The following is a 25,219-nucleotide window of genomic DNA, read 5'->3' as shown; positions in this document are numbered from 1 at the left end:
TATTCTCTCCTGTTCCTAGTTTCCTCTGCTTTGCTGTCTTTCCGGTGTCTCTCTCTCAGGGGCTATATATTTCCGGGTCACTCATTCCCCTTTGCTCAGCATTGACATTCAGGATGTCCTGAGACCCGCCTAGCACCAGGTTGCCCCACGTCCGCTGCCTGAGGGCATAGGTTTCTATACAACTGCTGAACTGCTGAGCCCGGGGTAACCCCTGTCCCACCTCTACGCATAGGGTATTTTTCTGCTCTCCTGCCATTCCACAGTTCATCCCTTCTGACATCCATGACAGTCACAGTCTCACAGATGTAGTTGAGGTTCTGCTCAAAGATTCCAGCATCAGGGCAGCTGAACAAACTATGGTTGCCTTGTGCAGATGTCTTTGTGTCAAACAAAGCAAACACAGAGACAGAGACTGTATACCCACAGACAGATGAATAGAATTCAATTAGACGATTACTGCAATTAAGTTCTGTGATGAGAGAAAATTTAAAATAATTATGAAACTGATTAGCTTTATGAGCATTTTGAAAAACAGTGTATTTTCCCATATATTTTCAGGATGTCGCTGTATACTGTATAGTTGATATGATAATAGGAGATGCAGAGAAACAAAGACCAACCTTTTTGTTCACTGAAAATCCTTTGTTTGAATATCGTTCACTTTTGTCATGGCGAGCATTCACATTTTGTTCAATTAAACAGAACAATGTCACAATGCAAATTGTAGTTTAGCAGCAGCAGAGTGTAACCAATCCAGTATTTAAAACTGCTTCATTAGTGGAAGAACAGCCTTCTGTTAGATTATGAATCATATGAGCCTGATTGCCTTAAAGGCAAAATAAGTTGGCTCATATTTGTCATTACATTCAGGTTAAAATTGGATTGTAAAACCTATGCAACTGTTTTACTTTTGACAAATTGGGATTTGAATTCATTCTGACAAAAAGGAATATCTCTCTATGACGTACTTAAAAATTATGTGTCATCCATTAAGCCTTGCATCTTCTCAGAAACTGAAAAGGCTGCTATTTTGAAAAGTGCTAAGAATATGTGTTCAATGTCTCTTTTCCCTGTTTTGCCTTACTATTACAGCAGTAATATACACCCCATGTTCTAATTGCAAAATTAATATACGTTATAGACTCAGACTTTTCTTAAACATTTTAACTGTTTCACTCACCATCTTTCCTTCTTTAAGCAGAAACAATTGTGTAGTGATCTTCTACTGGAATTGCAGCCATTTATGTTTAAGATAACGGTTAACTCTGATATATCAGCATTGTTTTGTACAAATCATTTTTTTAGCTTTTCCGGATGTGTAAAGAGGAAAAATGTTAAATATGAAAAATATCTGACAATGAGTCAATATTAGTTCTACATATTATTATGTGTTTATACATTTAAATTCCACACATTTGATAAAGTGTAGTTCATGATAGTAAACGATATTTGTCTTTGAGGATATGAATCTTAAAAGATCATAAATATACAGTAGATATTAGCTTATGAGGTATTAACAAATAATACCTATATGTATTAATAAATAATACAAATATAAATAAACTGTAGGATTTGAATCAGTGTACAGGGACTGCTTGCTACTCTGTCTGAGCGATTCCCAATAACCAAACAGCACTCTTGCAATTTACTGTTAGAATTTTTAGTTCACCACACTGAAAAGCCCTACTGAATTAAGTCTGTTATTAGTATCATCAAAGAAAAACTCTTTCTCAGAAAGTTGCTACTGAGTAACTTGTAATTATTCAGTGAAAGAATTGAAGTAATCAAAAATCACTCATAACAGGAAATCTCCTGGGCTGGATAAATCAAAGAACTTTTGGTTTTAAAAAATGCACTGACTTGCATAAAGATCTTGCTACTAGGTAACACTAAATATCTAAGAGATCTTCCTGAGTGACTTACTGCTGGTGTCCCTTTCCTCTTGGAAATTCCCAAGAACTATCGTCCGATTACTTGCCTGCTTGCTGGTTAAAAGATCCTGCCAGCTATCTACAGTGGTCAAGCTGGGTTGTCAAGTACCTGAGAGATGGTATGAGTCTATCCCAGACATTAGTGTCCGTACCGCCATTCAAACTCATCACTCCACCTCTGTCTATCTTCCAGGTATGGTGCTCCGCATTAAGAGAAGAAAAGAATCCCTACTGATCACTGCAACTGCTTCATTTGATCCCACTCTAAAGTTGATGGAAACAGACAGAAGGAAGGAAATTGAGATCAGGATGCTGAAGCGCTAAGGCAAGAGCAATTGCCTGTGGTCATAAAGAAGACAAAAAAAAGAAGAAGATCACACTCATGGGAACCAAACACAATCTAAGAGGCCCACCCAGCTAAAGTCACGTCTGAGAGTGCTGGCTAAGTCCTGAATGACTTTATAAGCTCTGATTGAAACAATAATAATAATAATCACTCATTATATCTCTTGGTGGAAGCCTGATTTTTAAATATGAAATTAAGAAACTAGGTTGTTTAAGGAAATAGAACACTCTAAAATGGAATCTCCTATTGATGTAACCCTCATATCTTGCAATACACAGAAATCAGCACCCTCTGTTAGAGGAAACTGCATGAGCACATTGGAGTTCAAAAGGATGTCATGCAAAGCTCATGTGTTTAAGTGTTATTCCTCTGCAAAGCAATTGAAATTTGTTAGGCATCATTGTACATACAGTGACTTTGCTGATGTCAGCAATTTGAAATCTAGAGCCTTGATGTAATGTTTTTTAAAGATTTTGGTCGCTCAAGATCACCAGGGTATTTGAAGTGCAGAGCCTTAGAGCCACCCAAATGGGCTCAATGCTGTTTGATAGCTGAGGTTTTGGCATCTGCCCTGAGTATCCCATTATACAGCAATCCACACTGTCTGCACCATAATTCCAGCTCTAACTGTAATTAACATTTTTTTCCAGACTCTATGCGGACAACACAATCCAAAAAAGTGAGGAAACACTGGGGAAAAAGGTCATGCAGGAAGACGGGGATGAAAACAGGGGGGCATGTCCAAAGTGCGCTGGTGCACGGGGGAGGTGTGGCCGAGGCAAACAATCCAAAGGTAATCCAGACGGGGAATCCAAGAAACGGGCAAAAGTCCATGGCCAGGTGATCCATCCACAACGAAGGATTAAAACCAGGAACCGGGTCAGAATCGGCAGGGGGAACAGGAACAGAGACTTAAAACCATGTCGGAGCCAGACTCATCCGGACCCGGGCTCGCACGATATGGAAATCAGATGCAGAGCCCGGAACTGACTGAGTGTCTGGCTTTTAAGGGGGACGGGAAGGAGGCTGGAACAAGGGGCAGGTGCACAGAATATAGTCCAAAGTGAACAGAGCCGGAGCGCCCTTAAGGAGGAGGGACTACAATCGTGACAGTAGCTTTACAGTATTGTCAAAACCATATATCTGTACCATCTCAGTGCACGGTATCATTTTAAATCCCATAAAACGTTGTTCTTAAATGATTTTAATCCAAACTTAATTGAACATCATGTGTTTCAAAAGCAGGCTGAAAGAACACAGCTAGGTCTCATCTGGAATCCAAACTGTGCCTCGCAGCCTTTTCTTGTTATTAAGAAACAACCTACACCAAACATAGCCTGGTTTTTGGACCAGTCAGTGCAAGAATCTGATCACTGTATTTTATAACTGTGTTGGACAAGATATTTTTAAGACATAAGTATTAAAATTAAAATATCTCCCACAATCCAGAGACATGCTGGTAGGTTAATTGGCTTCAGGGCAAATCAGCCCAGGTGTGAGTGTGTGTGTCTGCGATGGACTTGCATTCCATTCAGGTTGGATTTCACATTGTGCCTGTTGCTTGCCAGGAAAATGCAGGCTCCCCTGTGACCTTGAAGTGGGTGAAGCCACTGAAAATTGATGGATAGAAATATTAAAATATTAAGTAAATGTGAAATGGTTAATACTCTAGCTTGAAAACTTGCTCGGTTGGATTGGAACCTTTAAGTGCCAATTGTGTTTACAGCAGTATGTAGTGCTGCTGATTAATTTCTTTCTGAGTTTCTTTCACTTTGTTTCAGCCCTAAAGCCTTTTCATCTGCAACTGGCAGGGAAGCCATTACTCATAGGGGTGGCCAAATGAGATGTCAGAAACACTTATCATCAAACTATTTTTAAAAGGTGGTTGCAGTAATAACACCGTAATAATAAAAATGATAGGTACAGTATCAATTACAATAGCAACACACAATCATCAGCTTTTCAAATAATCATTAGTATAATGATTGCTGATCATTATGATTATGTTGAGATGCTGATTATATCACCTTACCAGCACAGAAAATGTATCATTTTGTTCATCCTACGGTATGTGTCCACCAGCTGTTGTGTTTAACTACAACATGGTGATCACATTACCCTGTGCTTCACAAATACAAATGTTGTGATGTATAGATTTCTTTTCGGTTGCTGTAGTGCTGTCGGGTGCTGAAACAAGGATACAGTTCACCCAAATTAAATACAAAAGGTTATCTTGATCTATGTGCATACCCTGACTTGATGTTTGCTTTATATTTGTTATGATCTCAAACAAGCAGCACAGAGCAGAGGTTTCTAATCCTGGTCCTGGAGACACCCACACATTCCAGGTTTTTATTCCAGCTGAACTCTGTTACATAATTAAAGCCCTAATTGACCTAACTTTGCTGTAAACTCTTGAGATTTGCTACTTTCCTCTCTTAAACATGTCAAACTTACCCTTATCATGTACTTCATATACTGTGCATATAAACCATTACATTAAATAAAGTAATGTAAATCAGTCAATTTTAGTTTCAGAGGAAACGAAGCCTTTTGGAGTCCATTGCTCAATGAAATAGAGCTCAGCTGCAATGAAAACCCGGAGCAGCACGTTCCTCTAGGAGCAGGATTGGGAACTATTGGTACTGTGTACCATAACACTTTTGGTTTATTAATAAAGGAGGTTGGCTTACAAAACACTGAAGCAAAAATCATAATATTTTTGTGGGATCTGTTGTGGCATTTCTCCTTTAGTAGAGGCTGGTTGGGTTAATTTTGGATCAGATTGTTGATTGGCATTATTACAAAGCATGAAAGGGTAGGTGATTGCAAAGAAAATGCATTGTGTGATATGGAGTGCAGTGCATATTAGTGAAATAGCTTTTCAGTGCTTCATAAAATTATGTCACAAAATTTGGAAAGCCGTACTTTATCCACAGTTTATAGAACCGAAATAAAATGATTTTTTTTAATTCATTGCAAAATTCTGGCAAACTCATAAAATCCTCAGCATTGCTCTCAAAATCCTCAGGAGAACAGCCTGCTCTCAACACCTTGTTCCAAGTGGAACACCTTGCTTTTCCCAGCACAACGTGCCTTTAGTCTATGCAAAGATATTTTAAAAGAGCTTGATCTGTTTTTTTTTTCATTCAAGAAAGCAAACATAAATTCTTTTTTACATAAGACTATGTTGCTGAAAGTCATGCCTTGCCATCTAGCTCATTTGAAAACAATAACAAAATAGTTTTTCTAATGGTCATTATCAAATGAATTTATAAAATTAATCTTTGTAGAGAGTTAAAGGTTGTCTCATCCAATGTTAGTTACATTCTATATAATTTCTTACAGTGCTCTTAAACAATGTGATATGACAACATCTCAATAAATTTAAAATATTTTGATTCTGTTGAAGGAAAAGAAACACACCGGACTGAAGGGACTCTCAGTCCTTGTTGGCTTGCTTTTGTCTCATTTCCAAAAACACTTAACAAAAAGAGAGGATTGATCAATACAAGCAATTATGATCTTACAGCCTCTAAAAGCATTTATGAGAAATACGATTTCATTGTGACTTATCTGTAGTCTTCAGTAGGTCTCATAATTGCTCCTGTACAACCAATAGCAAATTTACTGATTTTGTTTCTTTTGCCTGTAGTATTTCTCTGTGTGGTTCATCTCCAGGATCTCTGCTTGCTTTAAACCTTATAAATCCATCTCAGGATTCATTGCAGTTCATCACAGACAGCTTTATTTAGTCCCTCCTGGAGAGACAGTCTGTAAGGCCACTTTCATGGAGAACTGTCTCTTTTTTGTCTGCTGCTAGAACTTCTTCTATTGAATTTGGTTCCTTTAAACCTTTTTAGAAAGTTTTGTGCACAGTATGTATTTAGCATCTCATCTGGTGTGTAGCTGTAACCTGTGCACCTCCTGAGAGGAAAAATGCTGTGTCCAGGCAGCTTGCCTTTCCATTGACTTCCCTGTTTTTGGGCATGTTTTAGGCTGAACAATATACCCTTATGAGATAAAAAAATGCAGACAGCAATCTTCACTGTTGTTAAAATAACAGGATGTAGATATTTACACCACAGGTGATGGAGATTTGGTTCCAAAATGGCATTATTGGTAAGGAAAGGAGATGAAAGTCATGGTTATGTAGTGTGCATGCATATGTAAACAGAGGGCAGACATAGTCAGAGAGAACACGTTTATTCTGAATCCACATATAACACTGGCAAGAAATGAGGGAGATTAATATATTGGGGAGTTGTCCAGCACAGCATCATACTTGTATATCAGCCAACAGGGTCCTGAAGAGTTCATTTGTTGGGGGAGGAGAGGGAGAGAGGTTCCGCCGCAGGGGTCAGTGGAAAGACACCCGCACAAGAGCAGCCAGGCTCAGGCCTGGTTACCCCACGGGGCCGTGGAAGAGCGCAGGTACTTGACTTCTCTCTCCTGTGTGGTTCAGAGCCCTGGATCTGGGCCCATGGGCGTCTTCGAAGAGGCCGTAATTCCGTCTCCGATATTCTGTTCGGTGTTCTCCAGGAAGAGCGTCTGCGAGGCGGCGCCGCCGGCCACAGGTCCAAACACATCAGTATTTCCTTACAGAAAGCACTTCCACGCCTCAACATGGTCCATGCAAGACAAAGTGGGAATGAGTCTTGGAATGGCATTCTGGGCATGACCTGGGCCCTTACCAAAAATCAAGGCCCCGCACACAAAATCCCCACGGAAACATCGTTCAAGATCCAGGTAGACAAACTGAGCCTTAGCGGTTTGAGAAATCGGCACCATTTACTGAGAAAAAGCTATTAATTGTACTGAGGGCCAACACACAAAAAAGTGAAATAATAATGGACGAATACACACACACAATCAAACTAAATGTATATGAAGCCCAAGAAGTGCTGTGTGTGTGTGTGTGTCTACTTCTTAGATCACTTTTGCAATTTAACGTAGGTTATCATTAAGAAGACAGCTGGAAATTGGAAATTGGCTTTCTGAATAACTGAATAACCAGTTCTCTGTTCTCACTTACAGTCTCTGATCTGTCTGAATCGGGCAACATTTATCATACTGTGGAAAATAATATATCAGAAAACAATATTTGTTTGCTATATAAAACTATAACCTATTTAAAGAGAATGAAAGCACAAATTAAAACAAATATTTTCATATAAGGTTCATTTGAATTTTATGCAGAGCATATGCAAAACTTTTGTTTTCTATTTTTTAATTGTTAATTTTTTTCTACAACAAACCACATTATTGTGATTAGTTCCATATAAGAATTTATAGTCTCATTTTGATTTTTTTCACTTTATATATTTCAATCTAATGTCACTTTCTTTTCATAGTAGTACTGCTAAATACAACTGTTTGATGGACAAAACTGATTTTTTACACCAGAAAAAAGAAATCAGTCGAGAAATGTGAATGTTACTAAATAAATAAACCAGGCTTGTTTCAAATACATTTTCTTTTGCCTGCGTTCTCAGATTTTGCATTAATATCATTTTGTCACCTACTTTTGAGTACTATCTAACTCAAACACCTGTAATGAGTGAACGCAATAATGAATTTGAAAAAGCTTAAGAGGGTAAAAGACTTTTCTGCCTTCCTCTACAATTTCCTAAAGAAGGATTCATTTGTAAAAATGCAAAGTCCATAATACAAAAAATATATGTTGCGTCTCCATTTACAACACCCAGGAATATTAAAATAAATCAGTCAGAGTAACTGACAAAACTGACTGAATGTAACATCCACACACACAGGGGGTAGTACTTATTAACCAGAGCAGACGCAGGAAAGGCCCTTTGTGAGCACACGCAGTGCCCGCAATTAAGACTTTCTGAAAATTCAAATAGCGCTGTGTGTTGTTAATGATTTCATATCACTTTCATTAGGTTTGGTAGTGATTAACCGGGTAAACCCTTCTTACGTTTAACTTGTACTGTATATATACTTCTTATAAAAATAAAATAATTAAAATAAGAAAACGACACGTCGCCGTCTTCGTTTCTTTTACAAAGGTAGCCGGTGCTACAAGTTTTCATTCATGGCTGATTAGAGGGGCAGACTGTCCTGGAGACGGCCTGCAGGAGATAGGCCGCTTTAATTTTTTTCCTGCGAAGTGCTTTCTGTCTCGAAGACAGAAGCGATGCAACTAAAGTTATTGCTGGCTTTAAGTAAATTCTATCGAAGAAGTCCAGTCCAGTTAGATTTTTTTAAATATATTCCCTAATCACGTAAAGATACCAATAGGACATACAGACTGCCAGTCGTGGAATTGAGCCGTTTATATATTTAATCAAATACGTGTAGCTGTTTTCTTAAATTATTACAGGAACGTTGACACATAATGGCGAACACTTCTGCCCCCTTGAACATACTTTCCAATACGTAGCTTGTTTCAGTAACTTTTGGTCCACCTGTGTAATTCACCGGCAATCGCTTTTGAACGAAGACGTTCCGCTTCAGCACCTTGGACAGAGCTCAAAGTAAACGCCGCCGTCACCCAGGCTCAAAGCGAACAGACCACCTGTCCTGCACCGCCCCTACGATTGCTTCTTTGTTTAACAGTAGCGTTTTGAACACTGGCGAGTTTTCAGCACTGACCGATAATTGTCGATAAAGTTGTTACGAAGATAAAACGAGCCACGTTTCTTTCGCTGCTAAATAAAATGTCACCTTAGCACGGCGGTTACGAATAATAAAAATATGAACGCATCGATGACTCTTTTTATTTTGGCGGGCCATTATATGGAGATGGTTCTCTATCATTTTCACAATATACTTAAACATCTGTGAGCAACTTCACTGCACAAATCCGTCTATCTAATCTATGCATGTCCGGAATGTAGGATAGACCATATTGTGAACAAGGATTTTATCAATTACGTTAAATGTGGCGCAAAATAATAGTTCAATGTTAAGATGTCTCCAGTTACAGAAATACGTCGCCGTTTTATTTTTAACAATCATTTAAAACAGTATGCTTCTTATAGTTGACATCTTTTCAATATTTTCAGCATCCAAAAGAAAACACCAGAAACAACACAAAACAAAAAATAATCTTCCATTCGTGCAAAACTTGCTTTTGTTGATAAAGCACTTCTTGACACAGGGACGTCAAAAATTCCACATACTGTACTTGACTGAAGCCATATTTTTTTTTCTTTTTAAGGCTATACAAACACAAAAGAATGCATTGATAGACACGCAGTTCAGGGATTCAATTCTTCGGCTTGAACGGCTTCACATTAATTCAGTAGTCCCAAGTTTACTGAATTGTCTGTGGACAAAAAAAAAAGTCAATGGATTCCCCAACAATAAAATCCAAGAATGAATTGAACTTCACTTGTATAAACTGCACAGGTCGATAAATTCGTTTATCCTAGCGATTACGGTAATCAGAAACTAATTAAGAAGTGAGGGCTCCAAGGAAACGTCAATACGTCAACGCAAACATTTGAATTAGATGGAGGTCTGTCTGCTTCCCTTGGCCGTTTTCTCAGCGCGAACGGCGGACTTTCGAGTTCTTCCATCCCAGAAGAGTCACTGGAAACGGATATCCTTGCCGATAGGTTATTTTTTTTATAGAGGAAACACTAGGAAGCCGGAGAAAGTCGAGTATTTCCATCCCCCCATGAGGTTACCCCTCTCCAGTTTCAGATAGAGCCGGTCCTCGCGCTCCACGTGCAGGAGGACCCCGTTGCTGGCGGCTTCTCTCGTCACGTCCTGGTCTCCGGCGAACGCCGATATGACGGGGTATTCGTTCTGCATCAGGTTTACCTACATCGAGACGTGAGAGGATAACAGACTGAATTACGAGGGAAATCAAAAACCAAAGTCGAGCCTGTTTTGCGTAGCGCCTTGAATCCCACACTTGTTGCTAGGACCGCGCCCTTACGCGTGATGGCAATCTTTGAGGGCCTGCCTGCCTGATGGGTTTCACTGTTTGTTCTTAATCCACCGTGCACCGAGTCCTCTCCGATTTTAAAAACGTGTGTTTTAAAATCCACCCGGGTCAAAATGTAAAGCGGTCCACCTTTCTTTCCCCCCCAGATTAACATAACACACTTGCCCAGATTGAATTGTTCACACAAATTCAGAAGGTCCCAACATCCCAGCCGTGCTCACCTGTATAGTCTGTCTGTTGTACACCTTCACCACGTGGAAGCTGAAGCTGTAGATGCCTCTCCTTGGGGCTTGAAACACACTCGATTTAAGGTCGAAGTGGTTGCCAATATTAACCAACACCTGCAACAACAGCAGCAAGACAACGCACGGTGTAAAACGGACTTTCATTTATACTTTTACAGGCTTCCAGGCGTGTGCAAAGACATCTCGTCCAATGAGGTCGGTGAGCGGAGACGGTAGAATACATTAAGCACGAGTTTTAAAAATGGGTTGCGAAATTGCCGTCTCCTAGGGGGTATTTTCGAGTAGGGTTTGTTAATTACATTTTAGAGACGCCAGAAAATCTAATAAAACCTTTTAGAGACGAATACTGGAAACGGCATCCGCTGAACAATTTACCTGCAGCAAAATGTGTTTGCTCCTTATCTATAAGTCATAAATGCACATATAGTCCTATTCTGACAAATATCGTGATGTTTGCACCTTTTTTCTTTTCGTTTTTAAATGGAAGTGCAAAAATGTGAAACAGTAAGGTAGTGAGGCAGCAGTCAACTTGGTTATCATAATTGATAACATGTCAAATTCGATTGCCTATAAGCATTCTTCCTTCAAATATTTTGTAAATATACTTAATCTTCTGTCACGTGGCCATCATTGGATGTCAATGTAAAATGTTAGCGCTGAAGGCCAGTTACTGAGCCTTGTTAAGTCAAGTGATGTCTGTCAATACGGTTACGTGCTGTGTTAACGAAGGGCAAGCGAATTTGGCGCAAGCAAATCAGTTGCATTAATCAAAGCAGCCACAGAAAAACTCCATTTGAATGGCAGGTGGCTTGATCGGCTGCAGAGCACCACTGTAACCTGTGCTCCGCTAGGTTCACAGAGCATGAACTCCTAAAAAATAAAAACAGTGATGACACAATAACCATAAGTCAACAGAAAGCAGAATTTTGCAGATTCGGTCCGCGTGGTTTAGAAGCTAAAAACAAAGTACGGCCTTTTCTGAATCTATCATTTCATAAGAAAGGCTAAACAATTCTCATAGCAATTTCAGGTCGAACACAAGTTGGCCTTGCCCGCTATCATACAGCGGTCAAATTGGCTCAGAGGCTTTAAAATTACGAATTCCTCCATAACTCCTCTGTTCATTTTAACACATCTTTATATCTTCTTTGTTGTCTGTTTCAAGCTGATATTGTTAAGACAAAAATCACAATAGCGCAAGAACCTTAAGGTATGTTTAATATCCAGGAGGTCAAGAACATACGGTAGCAACCGATTCACGATCTGAAAACCATTGTACACGCTCTATCGATACTATTGTATCACCTTGTACTGTAGTTTCAATCTGATTTCCAAAAGGGCAGCCTAACTTCCGTTGTTCATCGGACAACAGTTAAACTATAACAGAGACGAAACAAAACGATCGCATTCTCGACTTGAACTTGAGTACACATCTGGAATTATAACGAATAACGAAAGTATTGCATGTTTATGCTTATTAATTAAATTGCATTCATTAATTGAATAGTGTTTCCGCATTAGATTATTCCTTGTGTTTGTGTGGGGCACTTATTAATGTACGTGTGTCGCCAACAATACACTATTATTCATCGACAGAACTTGTCCGTGCACAAATAAAAATAAATGCAAGGTGTAAGAGCCTACTTTGCTTTCAGATCGCAGAGATTAAAAGCATATTGTATTTATCTGAATAAAAGTTACTGCACAATTAGTTTTACGGGTGGAAAACTTCAAAAGAAATCATTCGCAAAGATGACAGGGACTAACAGGAAAATGGATTATTTGGCTACCTTTCACTGTCGCTCCGCAGTTGTCAAATCGGTATTTACTGAGTGACTGGTGTCGCTTGCGCGCTCATTTCGCATTAGATGATGCCTTATATCTAATGGGATATCTGACCTGGTCGAAGTAGATGGTCATGGTGGTATTGCTCATTTCGGAAGGTTCGTGGTTGGTTCCCCTGACCGCGGAAAAAGCCACCTTGGCGCTTCCAGACCGGACGGAAATCCCAAGCGAGGAGGTGACTCCGCCGTCCGAAGAAGGGTTCGAGTCGCAAACCACCAAACACTTCCCTTCCAGAACGATGGGCTCCGTGTCGTTCTGTCCCAGGACAAAAGTAACGCCACATCCCAGGAGGAGAGCCAGCGCCAGCATGGTACAAGGTCCAAGACAGCTTGCTGGCACCATGATGAAGAGGCGAGTCCTGTGCACACTGATCTTAGCGATCAGCCCCTCGGAGGGTTGCTGCGTCTCGATCACCTGCTCCAACCTAACCCCTTCTGTCTCTCTCTCTCTCACACACACACACTCTCTCTCAGTCTCCCCTCCGTCCTCCCCCTCTGCTAAAGTCTCAGCGGAGAAAAGGACGGTCCTCAGACTGCTCGCGTGACACAACCTGCTAATTAAACAAAACCTTGGCGTTATTATCCACACCTCTTTCGCCACGGAACGATGGCATTTAAGCAGAAAACGACAGCCACGGTTGTAATAACAGCACAGATTAGATCAAAGTGAATGAAGACAGAACGTTAGCATGGGAAACGCCCCCTCAATAATATAGCTCCCTTATTGTCAAGAGTGTCTGACGGTAACTAACTCCGTGTTACTAGTGCACACAATGCGGCAATGAAGGGCACGGGCATTTAAACTCTTTCTGCGATTGGCTTGAGTGCTGAAGTTGTACATTGCATAAAAATGCATAGCGTACTTTGTTAAACAGGTGCATTCATCACTACACGCCTGTATAAATCTTCACATCTCCTTTCAATTGTACACATCATTAAACTCGAGCCCCTGTGTTGTTACAGTTGTCACAATGTATGAGAAAACTAAAATATTTAAAGCGCCCTCACAATCATAAGTAATATTTAAAGGTTTGCAAGCATAATAAAAACGATAAATCCTCAAGGCTCTCTTATTCCGTATGATGACTGGAGTTAGGCGAGGAAGTGCGCTTTAGCAAAAGGCGAATATTGTCCTCTGTTGACTTGCCTGATAAAGTAAAGGAATGAGAAAAGTGAACTCAGTAAATACACTTACGGAAAGTCCACATGTAACTTGATTACACATTTCCCCCATTTAGAGCCTTAATCCGAAGAGGATTCTACCCCTACATAGATTAAATTAAGGCCGACAATTGTAAAATAAAGGCGCATTGTCAAGAAAAAATGCCAAAAACCCTTGCTTGAAACTGTTGATATAACACAAATAAATACTACACCAAAAAAAAACACGGATCGCCCTCGCCGATTACTGCGCACACGTTTTCTATAAGAAAAAAGAAGTGCAAAAAAATAAAACTTATAGGAAGCCTCTGGGAGTTTTTACCTGCTCGATCCATAGCGTCCACGGAGGGTTTAGGGTCTGTTTCTGAGTGAGCAGCGATCTGGAGAGTAACTGAGCCGGCGGAGGAGAGAGGAGAAGATCGAGAGAAGCGCCCCTCGCCTCTCCCGCCCATCCTCTGTCATTTCTAACTTAGGTAAGAACTAGGTATCACTCACACGAAGCAAGAAAACACTTTCCCGCTGTGTACGTGGCCTTGTCTCCAGACGCGGGGGAAGCCGAGTCCGTGTTTTTTGTGTCGGCAAGCATGAGCAATTAATTAACTGTTCATCTGCTCGCCCGACGGGACGTTGTGCGTGTGATACACGAGAGCCCAGGCGACACCGAGACAGGTGAAAGCGTTATTTTAAAAGGGAAAAGAGAGCAAGCAGAAATCCTGAAAGCAACAGTATTAAAACAAGCCACAGATAACAGTGCAACCCTCAACAATACAATAATGTTCATTTTAATAGGTCCTTGGAAGTTGAGTTGTTTTTTTATCGGCTATACAATATATTAAGGTGTCGAAACTCAGACATGGGGGCTTAATCCTGATTTATAAAGTTTATTACCGTTCTGCTCAATGATAATCCAATTTAATTGAGTACACATGCGTCTCTAATTTGCGTTTATTAACCGCCGTTTATTAGAAACAAGCAAAATAAGATGCACTAGCGCCATCCAGTGGCTCTACTTTATCAGTATTGCTGCCTTAAGATCATAGAACTACTGTGACAGAGCAGGTGGCACTAGCAGGTAGAAATATTATCGGTAGTCATACTTTCAACAAAAAAAAATTACAGTATTTGTTCCACTTGAATTAGGGAAAAGAGAGCAATCACTTACACATATTACATGTTCAAGACATAGATATACTAACCTGAATTTGTTTAACCTACTGTATGTTATCAAGAGTAATTAGTAAATTAAGCACTGATTTAATTAATCCAACTATTCTTTATCAGAAAGTCACTTTTTCCCTGATGTGGAATTCTGTAGCCCAGTTACACTCAGGGCACACACACACAAGTACACAGGCACCATTTAGAGATAATAATGAATATAATTAGCCTGTCTTCAAAGAGTGGAGCTTCTACCGCTGCGCCATCGAGAGTGTCCTCCCTAACGGGATCACCGTGTGGTACGGCAACACCTCTTCTCTCGAGAGAGAAAGGCACTGCAGAGAATGGTCAATATGGCCCAGAAGATCACTGGCTGTGGTCTCACCGAGATTAAACAGCTCTGGTAGAATTCTGGCCATCACAGAGGACAGTCACCACCCCGGGCATGAGCTCTTCACCCCACTGCCCTCAGGCAAGAGATACAAGAGCATACGGACACTTACCACCAGATTCCTCAATAGCTTCTACCCACAAGCAGTGTGATTGGCGAACACATTTAGCCATGCCCCTCGGACCACACATACACCATCTACCTCATTGTACTGTAATTGTATTTATTGCATATCTGCAGTCATTGTTTACATGTCTGCATTGTTTACATTCGAACTGTTTACTTGTACATTGTCTACTGTTTGTATATTGTCTTGATGCACTGTCTGCACTTCTTTACACTTTTTTTAACAATCAAGAGACTTTCTGTAAGAATTCCATTGTACCAGTGCATGTACCAGTTACATATGGCAATAAAGTTCAAAGTTCAAAGTTCAAGTTCAAGTTCAAGTTCAAAATAAGCACTTGCAGAAAATAAATGAACTTGCTAACTCCTTACAGAAGCTGTCCCCAATCCGCATTCAAACCCAGGATCAAGCAGGAGCTATGAAGAAGCACTGCTATCTGCCTCACCAACTCAACAATTTTAAATAAAAATGAGCACAGCTGATCTGATTACTCAGTAGGTGCTGATTATATTTTCAAGGGTGCCTTCAGAATTTTAATTCTGGTTATTGAACATTTGACATGGAAACACCCTGTGATGATAATGGTATTTACATAGGGAAATCTAACATTTTTCATTCCATAATATATCCATATGGTCAAACTACTGACATATCTGAAACTCTAGATTTCAGGCTTTGATCCTAATAAACTGAGTTATTTAGATTTTTTCTTCTTCTAAATTGTGAACCATTGCGTTATATTTTTAATTATTACAATTATATCTAAGGATGCTATTTCACCCATCTCATTGTTTGGACTTTTTAGCCTTTTTGCCCAGAACCTCATGTATTTGTAGTCTGAAAGTCCCAGATAGTCCGCCTCTAAAATACACCTGGGAAGGTTTTTTCCAGACACCCACTTTCACTCAAAGAACCACCTTCTATTTTCGATTCTAAATGCATCTGCTCTTAACATTCACTTGTGACCCTAAGTCCATGTTACATTACGTATTTGAGCTCGTTGTAGTGTCCTGAGTTAAACCTTTTGCAAGACACTTGACACTGAAAAAGCTAGGCACTGTTGTCTAGCTTTCTGATATGGACTTTTATATTGAATCAGTAATAGTTCTAATACCTATTTTAAACCTATATGCTGTACTGTAAAGTATTGAATCATTTATAGTTTTAATACCTATATTAAAGCTATATGTTGTACTGTAAATTATATACAGTATATATTACCTTTTCACACCTCTCCCCTGATTCTCTGCCTGTGCTCACTCTTTCTCTCCTGTGTGCCCATTCTGATTTACTCTGTCCCTGGTTCTCCGTTCTCATGTTCTATATATGCTATTACACTATATTTATTCTATCACACCTGAAGATGGCTCAACAGCTGAAATGTTGAGCTTCTTCTTTCTAATTTTCAATGTGAAATTAACCTTTAATTGGACATTATATGTATTAATTTCTATTCAGAATGTAAATAAAGGTTACATACAAAAGGAGGCCATTCAACGCATATAGAGTATCGGCTTGAACAACATGGCTGGCTGGAGTGTTCCACACTCCCACTACCCTTTGTGTAAAGAAGCATGTCCCGTTCTCAGTTTTAAATAAAAATCTCTGTAGTTTCCACTTGTGCCCCCTGGTTTGTGCTTCACCCTTCAGTTTGAAGAAATCTGATAGATTGACTTTATCGTGCTCTTCAGGATACTCAATACTCAATATTTGTATCAGTTCCCCTCTTAATCTTCTCTGTTCAAGACTGAAACAGATCAGCTGCTTCAGTGTAGGACATTTCCCCAGGCTTGCTTGTTCTTCTATGGACTGATTCCAGAGCAGCAATATCTTTTTTTTTAACATGGTGACCAAAATTGTACACAATATTGTACACAACAGGCCTTGCTTGTGTTATTTTAACATAATCTGCCTTTTGTATTTAATTTGCCATTGTTATTATGTTGTAGTGTTGTGAATGTGACTGAGGGGTGAGGGGTACAGCAAGCCAGAGACCTTTGTCCTGGAAGCTCCTGGAAGCTCCTGCAAGCTCAGGACACCATTGGACTGGCCAGCACGTTTCACACTCCCAGTTGAAGGCAATTGACAGCTCTCTCCCTGGACAGGACACCAGTCCACTGCTGGCTCAGTCACAGACATCAGAGCTGGGAGGAAACCAGCACACCCAGCAAAAGCCACACCCACCATGGAGGAGCATGCAAACTCCACACAGACAGATCTTTCATTAATAATGAATGCTACTTTATTGTTTTTGTTCATAGATGCCACCAAATGAGGACTAATATTTTAAATTTTCACTAAATTAAAGTATTCTGTCCTAAATAAACCAATTGCATTGTACTGTACCCTTTTAAAAGTGAGAATAGCACCTGGTCTCAGAAGAAGGTACAGTAGTTTAACCTTAAAAGGTTAGCAATGTTCATTGTCTTGTATAGGCTCCAGTTATTGTAAGGATTTTTCTGAAATGCCATAGCTACAGCACACTGTTCAAATATATATATATCATAAGATACATGAATTTCTGATTACAGTGTGATGCATGGAATTTAAGGATTCCTGTGAACATTTTTTTTAATATTAGTTTACGTCCCTGTTTTTAATAAATTAATTAGAAAACTTATGCAGAATATATCCTTACTGTACCTTTTGAAAGGTGGGTCACTTGGGATAGATAAATGTAATTGAAATGTGAATTTTCATGACATAAATAACAATAACCGTACTGTATAAAGACACTGCGTTTGTTATTTTGTAATTTGAGCATTTGGTTTGGCGTTATTGATTGGTCTTGCTTTTCTATATTGTTTTGAGATTAGAAGAATGCTGTTTGTAATGCACGCTGATGAGAAAATCCACTGTATGGACACTTCACCTCATTTTCTTGTGTAGATTTGAAGATACGTAGCTATAATGTCAGAATTCGAGTACAATCACAGTGCCATCTGTGCCTTAAAGACAGACACATCTCCTGGGTATTGTACCAATCGTATTTAAGAAAACAAGATGTTATTTGTTGACTGCTAACCAAACTTCCATCAGTGACTCAATACAGGGGTAATAACTATTGACTGGAGACATCTGAAAATACAGGGAAGTGCATTTACAACAGAGCACAAGAGGACCATTTTCATACTAAGAAATGTGAGGGTCTGGAACAAATAGTATAAGAACATAGGAAAAATGACCAAACAGAGGAGGCTGTTCAGGCCATCTAGCTGGTTGGGTACTTAAAAACTCTTTAAACCAAGGGCCTTATCCAGCACTTTCTTGAAAGAAGCCAGAATATTGGCTTCAACAACACGGCGGGGGCAGCCTGCTCCACACTCCCGCAACCCTGTGTGTAAAGACATGCCTCTTGTTCTCAGTTTTAAATGCTCTTCCGTGTAGTTTCTACCTGCGTCCTCCGGTTTGTGTTGAATTGCTTGTGCTGAAGAAATCGTCCAGGTGGGCTTTGTCAGCGTCTTTGACGCCACTCTTCCAACAGCCAACTGATGGGAGGCTTACTAAGATAGTGCCTGTCCAAGAATATTAAGAAAACTGAACCAGTTAATGATAGGTCTGATTGTATCCCAAGCAAAGTAATGGAAAGAATAAAAATTAAATGAAGGATTACCTACTGGAAACCATATCCTAGGAAACAGTCAAAATAGATTTAGAAAAGGTAGGTGTTGTCTAACCAACCTGTCAGAGTTCTTCAAACAAGCTACAGCAGCAATGGGTACGCACTGGGCATTTGATGTGGTGTATTTAGATATTCAGAAGGCTTTTTTATAATGTTCCACATAAAAGATTAATTCTCGAAATGCAGGCAGTAGGCATTCAGGGAAACACAAGTGTTTGGATTGCAAATGCTTAAGAGAAAACAGAGAGTACAGGGGGCCTCATCTCATTTGTATTCTGCTCATATGTACTATTCCTCTCACAAAAAACTAAAAAAAAAACTTGCCAAGAGTAAAAAATAAAAAAGGTGAAAACCCCAGTGTTTACAAAGTTTTGCACAGCTTTCAGTGGTTGGAGGTTTTAGTTCTATGCAGTCAGTGATTTGTTTTCTACAGGTATTTTTACCATTATTCTGGAATTTCTGACAAAGTGGTATTACAATAAAACAGATGTGCCAAGCAACCAAAGTCTGAAGAAAAAAACAGCTGTCTTACTGTAAGCCTGCTCTGAAATGAGTCTGTGGAAACCATCTGTTTTCTGATCTGGGAGAAAAATCCATTTGAACTGCAATCCTAATCAGTCAACAGTTAAAAGAGAGAACTTGTGTAAAGGTACAGGAAAATTATAATTTCTCAGTCTTTACCAAACTTTCTAATACTTCTGAACTCTCCTCCATGCAAGTTCATCCATATAAGCTAAGTAATAACAAAATGTCAATTGTCAGAGGGGCACAGTAGTTAGCTTTGATGCCTTGCAACAGTGGGGCAAGGGGGTCAAGTCTTGAAGTGTTATCTGTGTAGAGTTTATAGATAAGATCTCTTTATTGGCCATATACAATTTATTGTATTATGAATTTGTCTTTTCACATACCCCAACTTGCTGTCCATGAAACACACAGACAGGGAGAGAAGCTTGGGGTCAGAGCGCAGGGTCAGCCATTTATACAGCACCCCTGGAGCAGTTGGGGTTAAGGGCCTTGCTCAGGGGCCCAATAGAGTAGGATTCCACTGCTGGCCACAGGATACGAACCAGCAACCTTCCAGCCATAGGCACAGATTCTTAGCCACCACATCGCCCATATGTAGATGTCCTCCCTGTGTTCACATGGGTTTCCTATGGGTCCAAAGACAAACTGGGAGGTAAATTGTCTTCTGGGAAAATTGGCCCTAGGTGTGAGTGTGTCTGTGTCTATCTGCCCTGTGATGGGCTGGCATCCCATCCAAGCTGTATCCTGCCTTGCCTGCTGCTTGCTGGGAAGAGCTGACAGACACTGTAGAATAGGTCCAGTTAAGCTAATAATGAGCTCTTTAAGGTTGTTAACAGCTGAGCCGGAAGAAAAAGCTCTGGGTTAGGATTGGAGATACCTGGATCTGATCAATGTTTAATATATTCATCCCTCATAAAGTGTCCAAACCATCTAATGTAGGACCGGTTTAGGCTGAAAAAGTGACAGAACTGCATCTCTTTAAAAATACAAAATTCTGACTTGTTCATGTAACGGGAGCTGGTCCAGGTAGTTCAGGACCCTATGCAGATGGTAGAATCCAGAAGTAAGTGGAGAAGGACATCAGGGGAGGAGACGGAGAGGATCAGGACGGGTTGACAGACAGGGGGGCGTGACTACAGTGATCCGGTGCTCGGGCGGCGTGGCGATTGCAAACCAGTTCAGGCAGTCCAGGGGGGGAATCCGGGGCGCAGTCCAAAGACCAAAACCTGGGGATCCAACCAAGACGAAACAAACATAGTTAAAATCCGGAACTGGATCCGGCACAGGGACAGGGAATAAAACCAGGATGACGAGGTCAGGCACTCCGAGCGCCGGACTCAGAAGGTCAGGACGCCATGATGAAGTCTATGCTGTCGGGTCTCTCCCAGACCCGCTGGTAGGCAGGCTTCCTGGCGTCAATCTCCCAGTGCTGAGCCAGGAATAGCGGGAGCGCCAGGCTTAAATAGTTGGACAAAACAAGAGGCAGGTGCACATAATCAACTAAAATATGAAAGGGTCGGAGCGCCCTTTAAGAGGAGGGATGCCGAGCGTGCCAGTGCAACAGTGTTACCTCTTCAGGTAACAGGATTTATAAATATAAATTGTCCAGAAGTTGGTACAAAGATGGATGTCCTCAGAGAAAGGTTTATTCTTCTATTATAATCAGTTTGCCCTGCAAACACAGAGAATCCAGAGAATCCTTGTCAGTTTGAAATGACTCACTCCACAGCTTGTTCAAGTTGGTACTGTCTACTATGAGCTGCCCTCTAGACATGTATACTGCAGTTACGTCTTGCTCGAATATAAGAAGTAATGAAGCATTCTTACAGTTTTTCAGTTTTGAATCAATTAAATAAAAAATAAATCGTTTTTAATTTATACCATTAGAGTGTAAATATTTTTTGGGGAAAGTGTATTTCGGTTGGCTGGTAGAGTACTATGTCACAGAGTGTAAAATGGTTGTGGTTCAGCAGGTGTTGGGGGCTGTGTTAAGTTGGGGCTTGCGTGTAGTGGCCGGTGTTTCTGTTGTTTGTTTCCTCCCTCTCGTCAAAGATCTTAACCGTAGACAGAGGGGCAGGCGCAAATCAACAAGGACACACCTTTTTGCTCAGACCTCGCTCAATTACCACACAGTAAGTGTTGGCACATTAATTGGTTGTTCTGAGCCAGAGCAGAAGGATTCAGAAGTGAAAAATAGACAGCAAATCGTTACACCTGGCCATCTACTTACAGCCATTTCATCAATAAGCCCCATACCCAAGAAATGTGTTTGCTTGTTCTTCTTCTTCCTCCTGGAAGCTTCAGCTTACTGGTTTTTAAGGTTGAAACTGTTCAATTGGCAGGACATTCCCCCACTGAATAATAATAATAACAGCCCTTTACAGGTAATGGGGACTCCCCTCCACCACAAATGTGTGGCCCCACCTGGATGATGCAACTGCAGCCAAAATGTGCCCATCTGCTCATCACACACCAGCTCTCAGTGAGGACAAGAACAGAGCCCTGGGATTTTAAATGACCACAAAGAGTCAGGACCTCGGTTCTGTATCTCATCCAAAGCATGGTGCCTTTTCTTACAGTACAGTGTCCCCATCACACTATACTGATGAAGAAATTACGAGGATCCCCTCCCCCACAACAGGTCCCGAGCTCAGGGAAGAAAAGGGCTTCATGAGCCCCACTCAGGGAAATGACACATGGAGAGAAGAATTTGGGGAGACAGAGACAGCAGTATTACAGAGAGAAGAGGACCCAGACTCCTGCGTCGTCTTCCTGTCCCCGACCCTGTGTTGAACTCAGCAAACAAGGCAAGAGGAGGAGCATAACAGACCACATTGCTTGGGACGGCTGGGACCACAGAGGGTGTCTCAGACCACTGAAGGACAACACAGACCTCCTAGTTTCTTCACGGTGCCGGAAGGAGGCATGCCTGGTCACTGACAGAAGCCATGTGTTTGGACATCGGGGCTGCTGGACAAAGAGTTCTGGGGTAGCTGGGATCCATGGTGTTCATATAATATGTGAGTGTGTTCCCCTTGGACGTACATATTGTCAGGGGTCCTGTGTGATGGGTGGGTTTGGTAGACTGTAAGAAATAGGTAGAAAATGAAGATTAAACAATGTGATCTAGTGCTGGTCCGTGGGTGCAGCGGTCACCCCTGGGAGATATAAAGTATTTGTTATGGAGGAAATGGGGGTCCTAGAACCCTAAAAATTGCTAGGTGGTGTAATCAGCTACAAAGTCAACTTTTAAAAGCACTTCCTGCATTTAGGGGTAACCCTAAATAATAAATATATAATTACACTTCATGTATTCAACAAGTGATTTCTGTTTGTATGGCTGGGTGTTTTATTACACCTAATATGAGCAAAGCAACACAACATCTGAGATTTAAACCCACAGCCTTTAAGTTATAAGTCCTGAGCCCTATCTCCTCTGTAAAAAGAGTTTCCTTCTTAACTGAAAGAAATTAATTTAGTGGTACAAACAGTACCTATTACTAAACCGTTAAATATGTGCTGCTCAGAAATTATTTTGCTTGCAAACTTTTGATTCTCTATATGCTTTTCAAACATGGCACATACATCTGAGCAATTGAAAGGGCATTTGGACATGAGAGAATGGTTGGGTATTTCATGTTGGATTTAAAGATTTGGTCATTAATTATTATGGGGTACATTTACAGGATACGCTGACCTCCCAGACATCCCGTCTGCTGTGTTTTGTTGTGATAAATAAACAAAGATTAAACAAGGGACCAAAGTGATTAGGGGCTAATTAGAACATTCGAAGATGCATCTATCAAGTAGAAATGAGATTTGTCAACTCGTGCTTCAATAAAATGAGAACCCCCGCCCCCCATAAATGGTGTGGTAGTTGTCAACTGCCCAGGCCAGGAGGCATGAGTCACTGAGAAAACTGGTCAGACTCTCCGGGTGATGGCTTAACGAGTGCAGCTCTCCCTGATCCTGCCTGGATAATATCCCAGTGGTTCACAGGTTCCCAGAACGCACAGCGCGTCTCTCGAGACAGCAGATAACTCCACTATGCCTAAAGACTGAGTTCATGGCTGCGGCAGAGTTTTACAGTGTTGAGGTCTCAGAGGGCTGGAATTGAGTTCTGTGACTTACTCAGCAGACTGAGTCCCGTTACAAGGCCACGAGCAGGCTGGCATGCAGAAACAAAGGCTTGGTCTATCCAGTTGCTGTCTGTGAAGCACCCCTCGTATTAAACTGTCCCATGCCCTCAAGTACTGTAGGTCTACGGCACCTTGCAAACGTGCTCAGCCCATATTCCAGTGATGTCCCATTTTCTGCAATTACAAATCCTGTAGACACATTTTTTAAAGGGAATATTTTTACTCAGAAGTTGGCTGCTCAAACAGAACACTTTCACAGGCAGAAGACATTAGAAGTCAGCAAAAACTCAAACTCCCTTGAGTCAATAATTGGTGGAAGCACCACAGGCAGTGATTACAGCTGTGAGTCTTTTTGACACACCAGCATGGTGCAGTTTTTACCCCTTCATCTTTGTAAATAGCTCAAGCTCTGTCAAGTTATTTGGGGATCGTTGGAGGACAGCGATTTGTCTACTTCAAAAAGTCAAAGTTTCGCTTAATAAAAAAGCATCTGCGTCATTTGTAATTCAGGGAAGTGGGACATTGTTGAAAGAAGTGCAACTGAGTGGTGTGAGGGGGCAACAAGTTCCCTAGAGGGAATGTCCTGCCGCCCTGAGCCACCTGACCAGTTTGTACTTTAAAAACCAGGAAGCTGAGGCAACCAGGAAGGAAGAAGCAGAGAAAAGGTCATTGTGTGTGAAGTGTGGGTCCAGGTTACCAGGTTATTGTCCCTGACATGTCAGGCCATCCAGAGCCTCCACCCCTGGCTCAGCTAATTTCAGTGTCTTGTCGGAGCCTGTAAGGTGCAAAGTAGTGTTTCTTCAAGACATCTTTAGTTGATATTTTATTCTGCTGTTCCTAAGCACAAAGCACTACAGAACTAAAACCACCATTTCTGGGTTTAAGAAGTGGACATGAATGGGAAGCTGAGTGCTGGGATTGTGGACCTGGTACACCTAGTACATCTCTGTGGCAAACAACATACTGTGATATACAGAATGTGTTATATGTTTACAAGTTACATACAGGGGGTGGACAAATTAATGGAATAGTTATCAACCAATGAGGAGCTAGGCTGCCCTTTGCCTTCAGAACAGCTCCAATCTTTCTTAGAATATTGTTACACAAGTTCTGAACTATTTCAAGTGGGATATTAGACCAGTACTCAAGAAGGAAAGCCTCTGGCTCTTTAAGAGATGAAGGAGTTGAGAGTCTACTCTGCACTCTAGTTTCCTGAACTTCCCATCAAGGCTCAATGATGTTTAGATCTTGTGATTGAGGTGGCCCTAGAAGGTGTTTGGCTTCATCCTGGTGTTCATGAAACCGCTCTTGAATCCTTTAGGATTATCGTCTTGGAATATGGAAGCTTCTTGAGGAAAAAACTGTCACGATTGTAGTCCCTCCCCCTTAAGGGCGCTCCGGCTCGTTCACTTTTTAGTTGATTTTGTGCACCTGCTCCATGTTCTTGCCTCCCTACAAAAGCCAGACGCTCACTCTGTTCCGGGCTCTGCTCTGTTTCCTGAACCCTGTCCCCCCTTTTTCCCCCCGACCCCTCACCGGATCCCGCTCCGGCTTTTAACTTTGTCTTGTTCGTCTCGGATTGATCACCCGGCTCTGGACATTTGCCTCACCACGGATTTCCCTTTGGACTCCCTTTTGAACTGTTCGCCCTGGACCACGCCCCCCCCGTTCGTCTACAAGCCCTGTTTCTTGTCTCTTCCCTGTGTGTGTTCACTCCCTTCCGGATTGTGTCGTCTGCATAGGGTTACCGTACGGTGCACCTCGTCACCTAAAGAGGCTTCATGTTCCTTGGCTGTAATTCTACCATGC

The 25,219-nt window shown here is 41.1% G+C and overlaps 1 protein-coding gene across 2 annotated transcripts; it reads right to left on the bottom strand.

Annotated features, from left to right (window-relative positions):
• Window positions 1-6,467: 6,467 nt before the first annotated feature.
• cbln2b (cerebellin 2 precursor b) lies at window positions 6,468-14,359 on the bottom strand. Of its 2 annotated transcripts, XM_088918060.1 has the most exons (4): window positions 13,771-14,359; window positions 12,343-12,841; window positions 10,420-10,539; window positions 6,468-10,071 (listed from the first exon to the last, which is right to left on the bottom strand). In XM_088918060.1, exons 2-4 carry the CDS (start codon window positions 12,628-12,630, stop codon window positions 9,874-9,876), a joined length of 606 nt encoding a protein of 201 aa, XP_088774186.1. In that variant the 5' UTR covers window positions 12,631-12,841; window positions 13,771-14,359; the 3' UTR covers window positions 6,468-9,873. The 2 variants fall into 2 exon arrangements, with proteins under 2 accessions (XP_088774186.1, XP_088774187.1); XM_088918061.1 differs by lacking the exon at window positions 13,771-14,359 and having other exon boundaries at window positions 12,343-12,917.
• Between the last annotated feature and the right edge of the window lie 10,860 nt (window positions 14,360-25,219).

Source organism: Atractosteus spatula, chromosome 6, assembly GCF_055471065.1.
Source record: "Atractosteus spatula isolate fAtrSpa1 chromosome 6, fAtrSpa1.hap1, whole genome shotgun sequence".
In the NCBI taxonomy this organism is placed as follows: domain Eukaryota; kingdom Metazoa; phylum Chordata; class Actinopteri; order Semionotiformes; family Lepisosteidae; genus Atractosteus; species Atractosteus spatula.
This window is presented reverse-complemented; position numbering and strand designations above follow the sequence as displayed.

What these genes read in the sequence shown, in the direction of transcription:
- cbln2b (XM_088918060.1), bottom strand. Translation starts at nt 12,630, where the DNA reads ATGGTGCCAGCAAGCTGTCTTGGACCTTGTACCATGCTGGCGCTGGCT. An exon ending in TGACCATCTACTTCGACCAG is followed by an intron (nt 10,540 to 12,342) that starts GTCAGATATCCC and finishes CTGTTGTTGCAG; the next exon opens with GTGTTGGTTAATATTGGCAA. An exon ending in ACAACAGACAGACTATACAG is followed by an intron (nt 10,072 to 10,419) that starts GTGAGCACGGCT and finishes GTCTCGATGTAG; the next exon opens with GTAAACCTGATGCAGAACGA.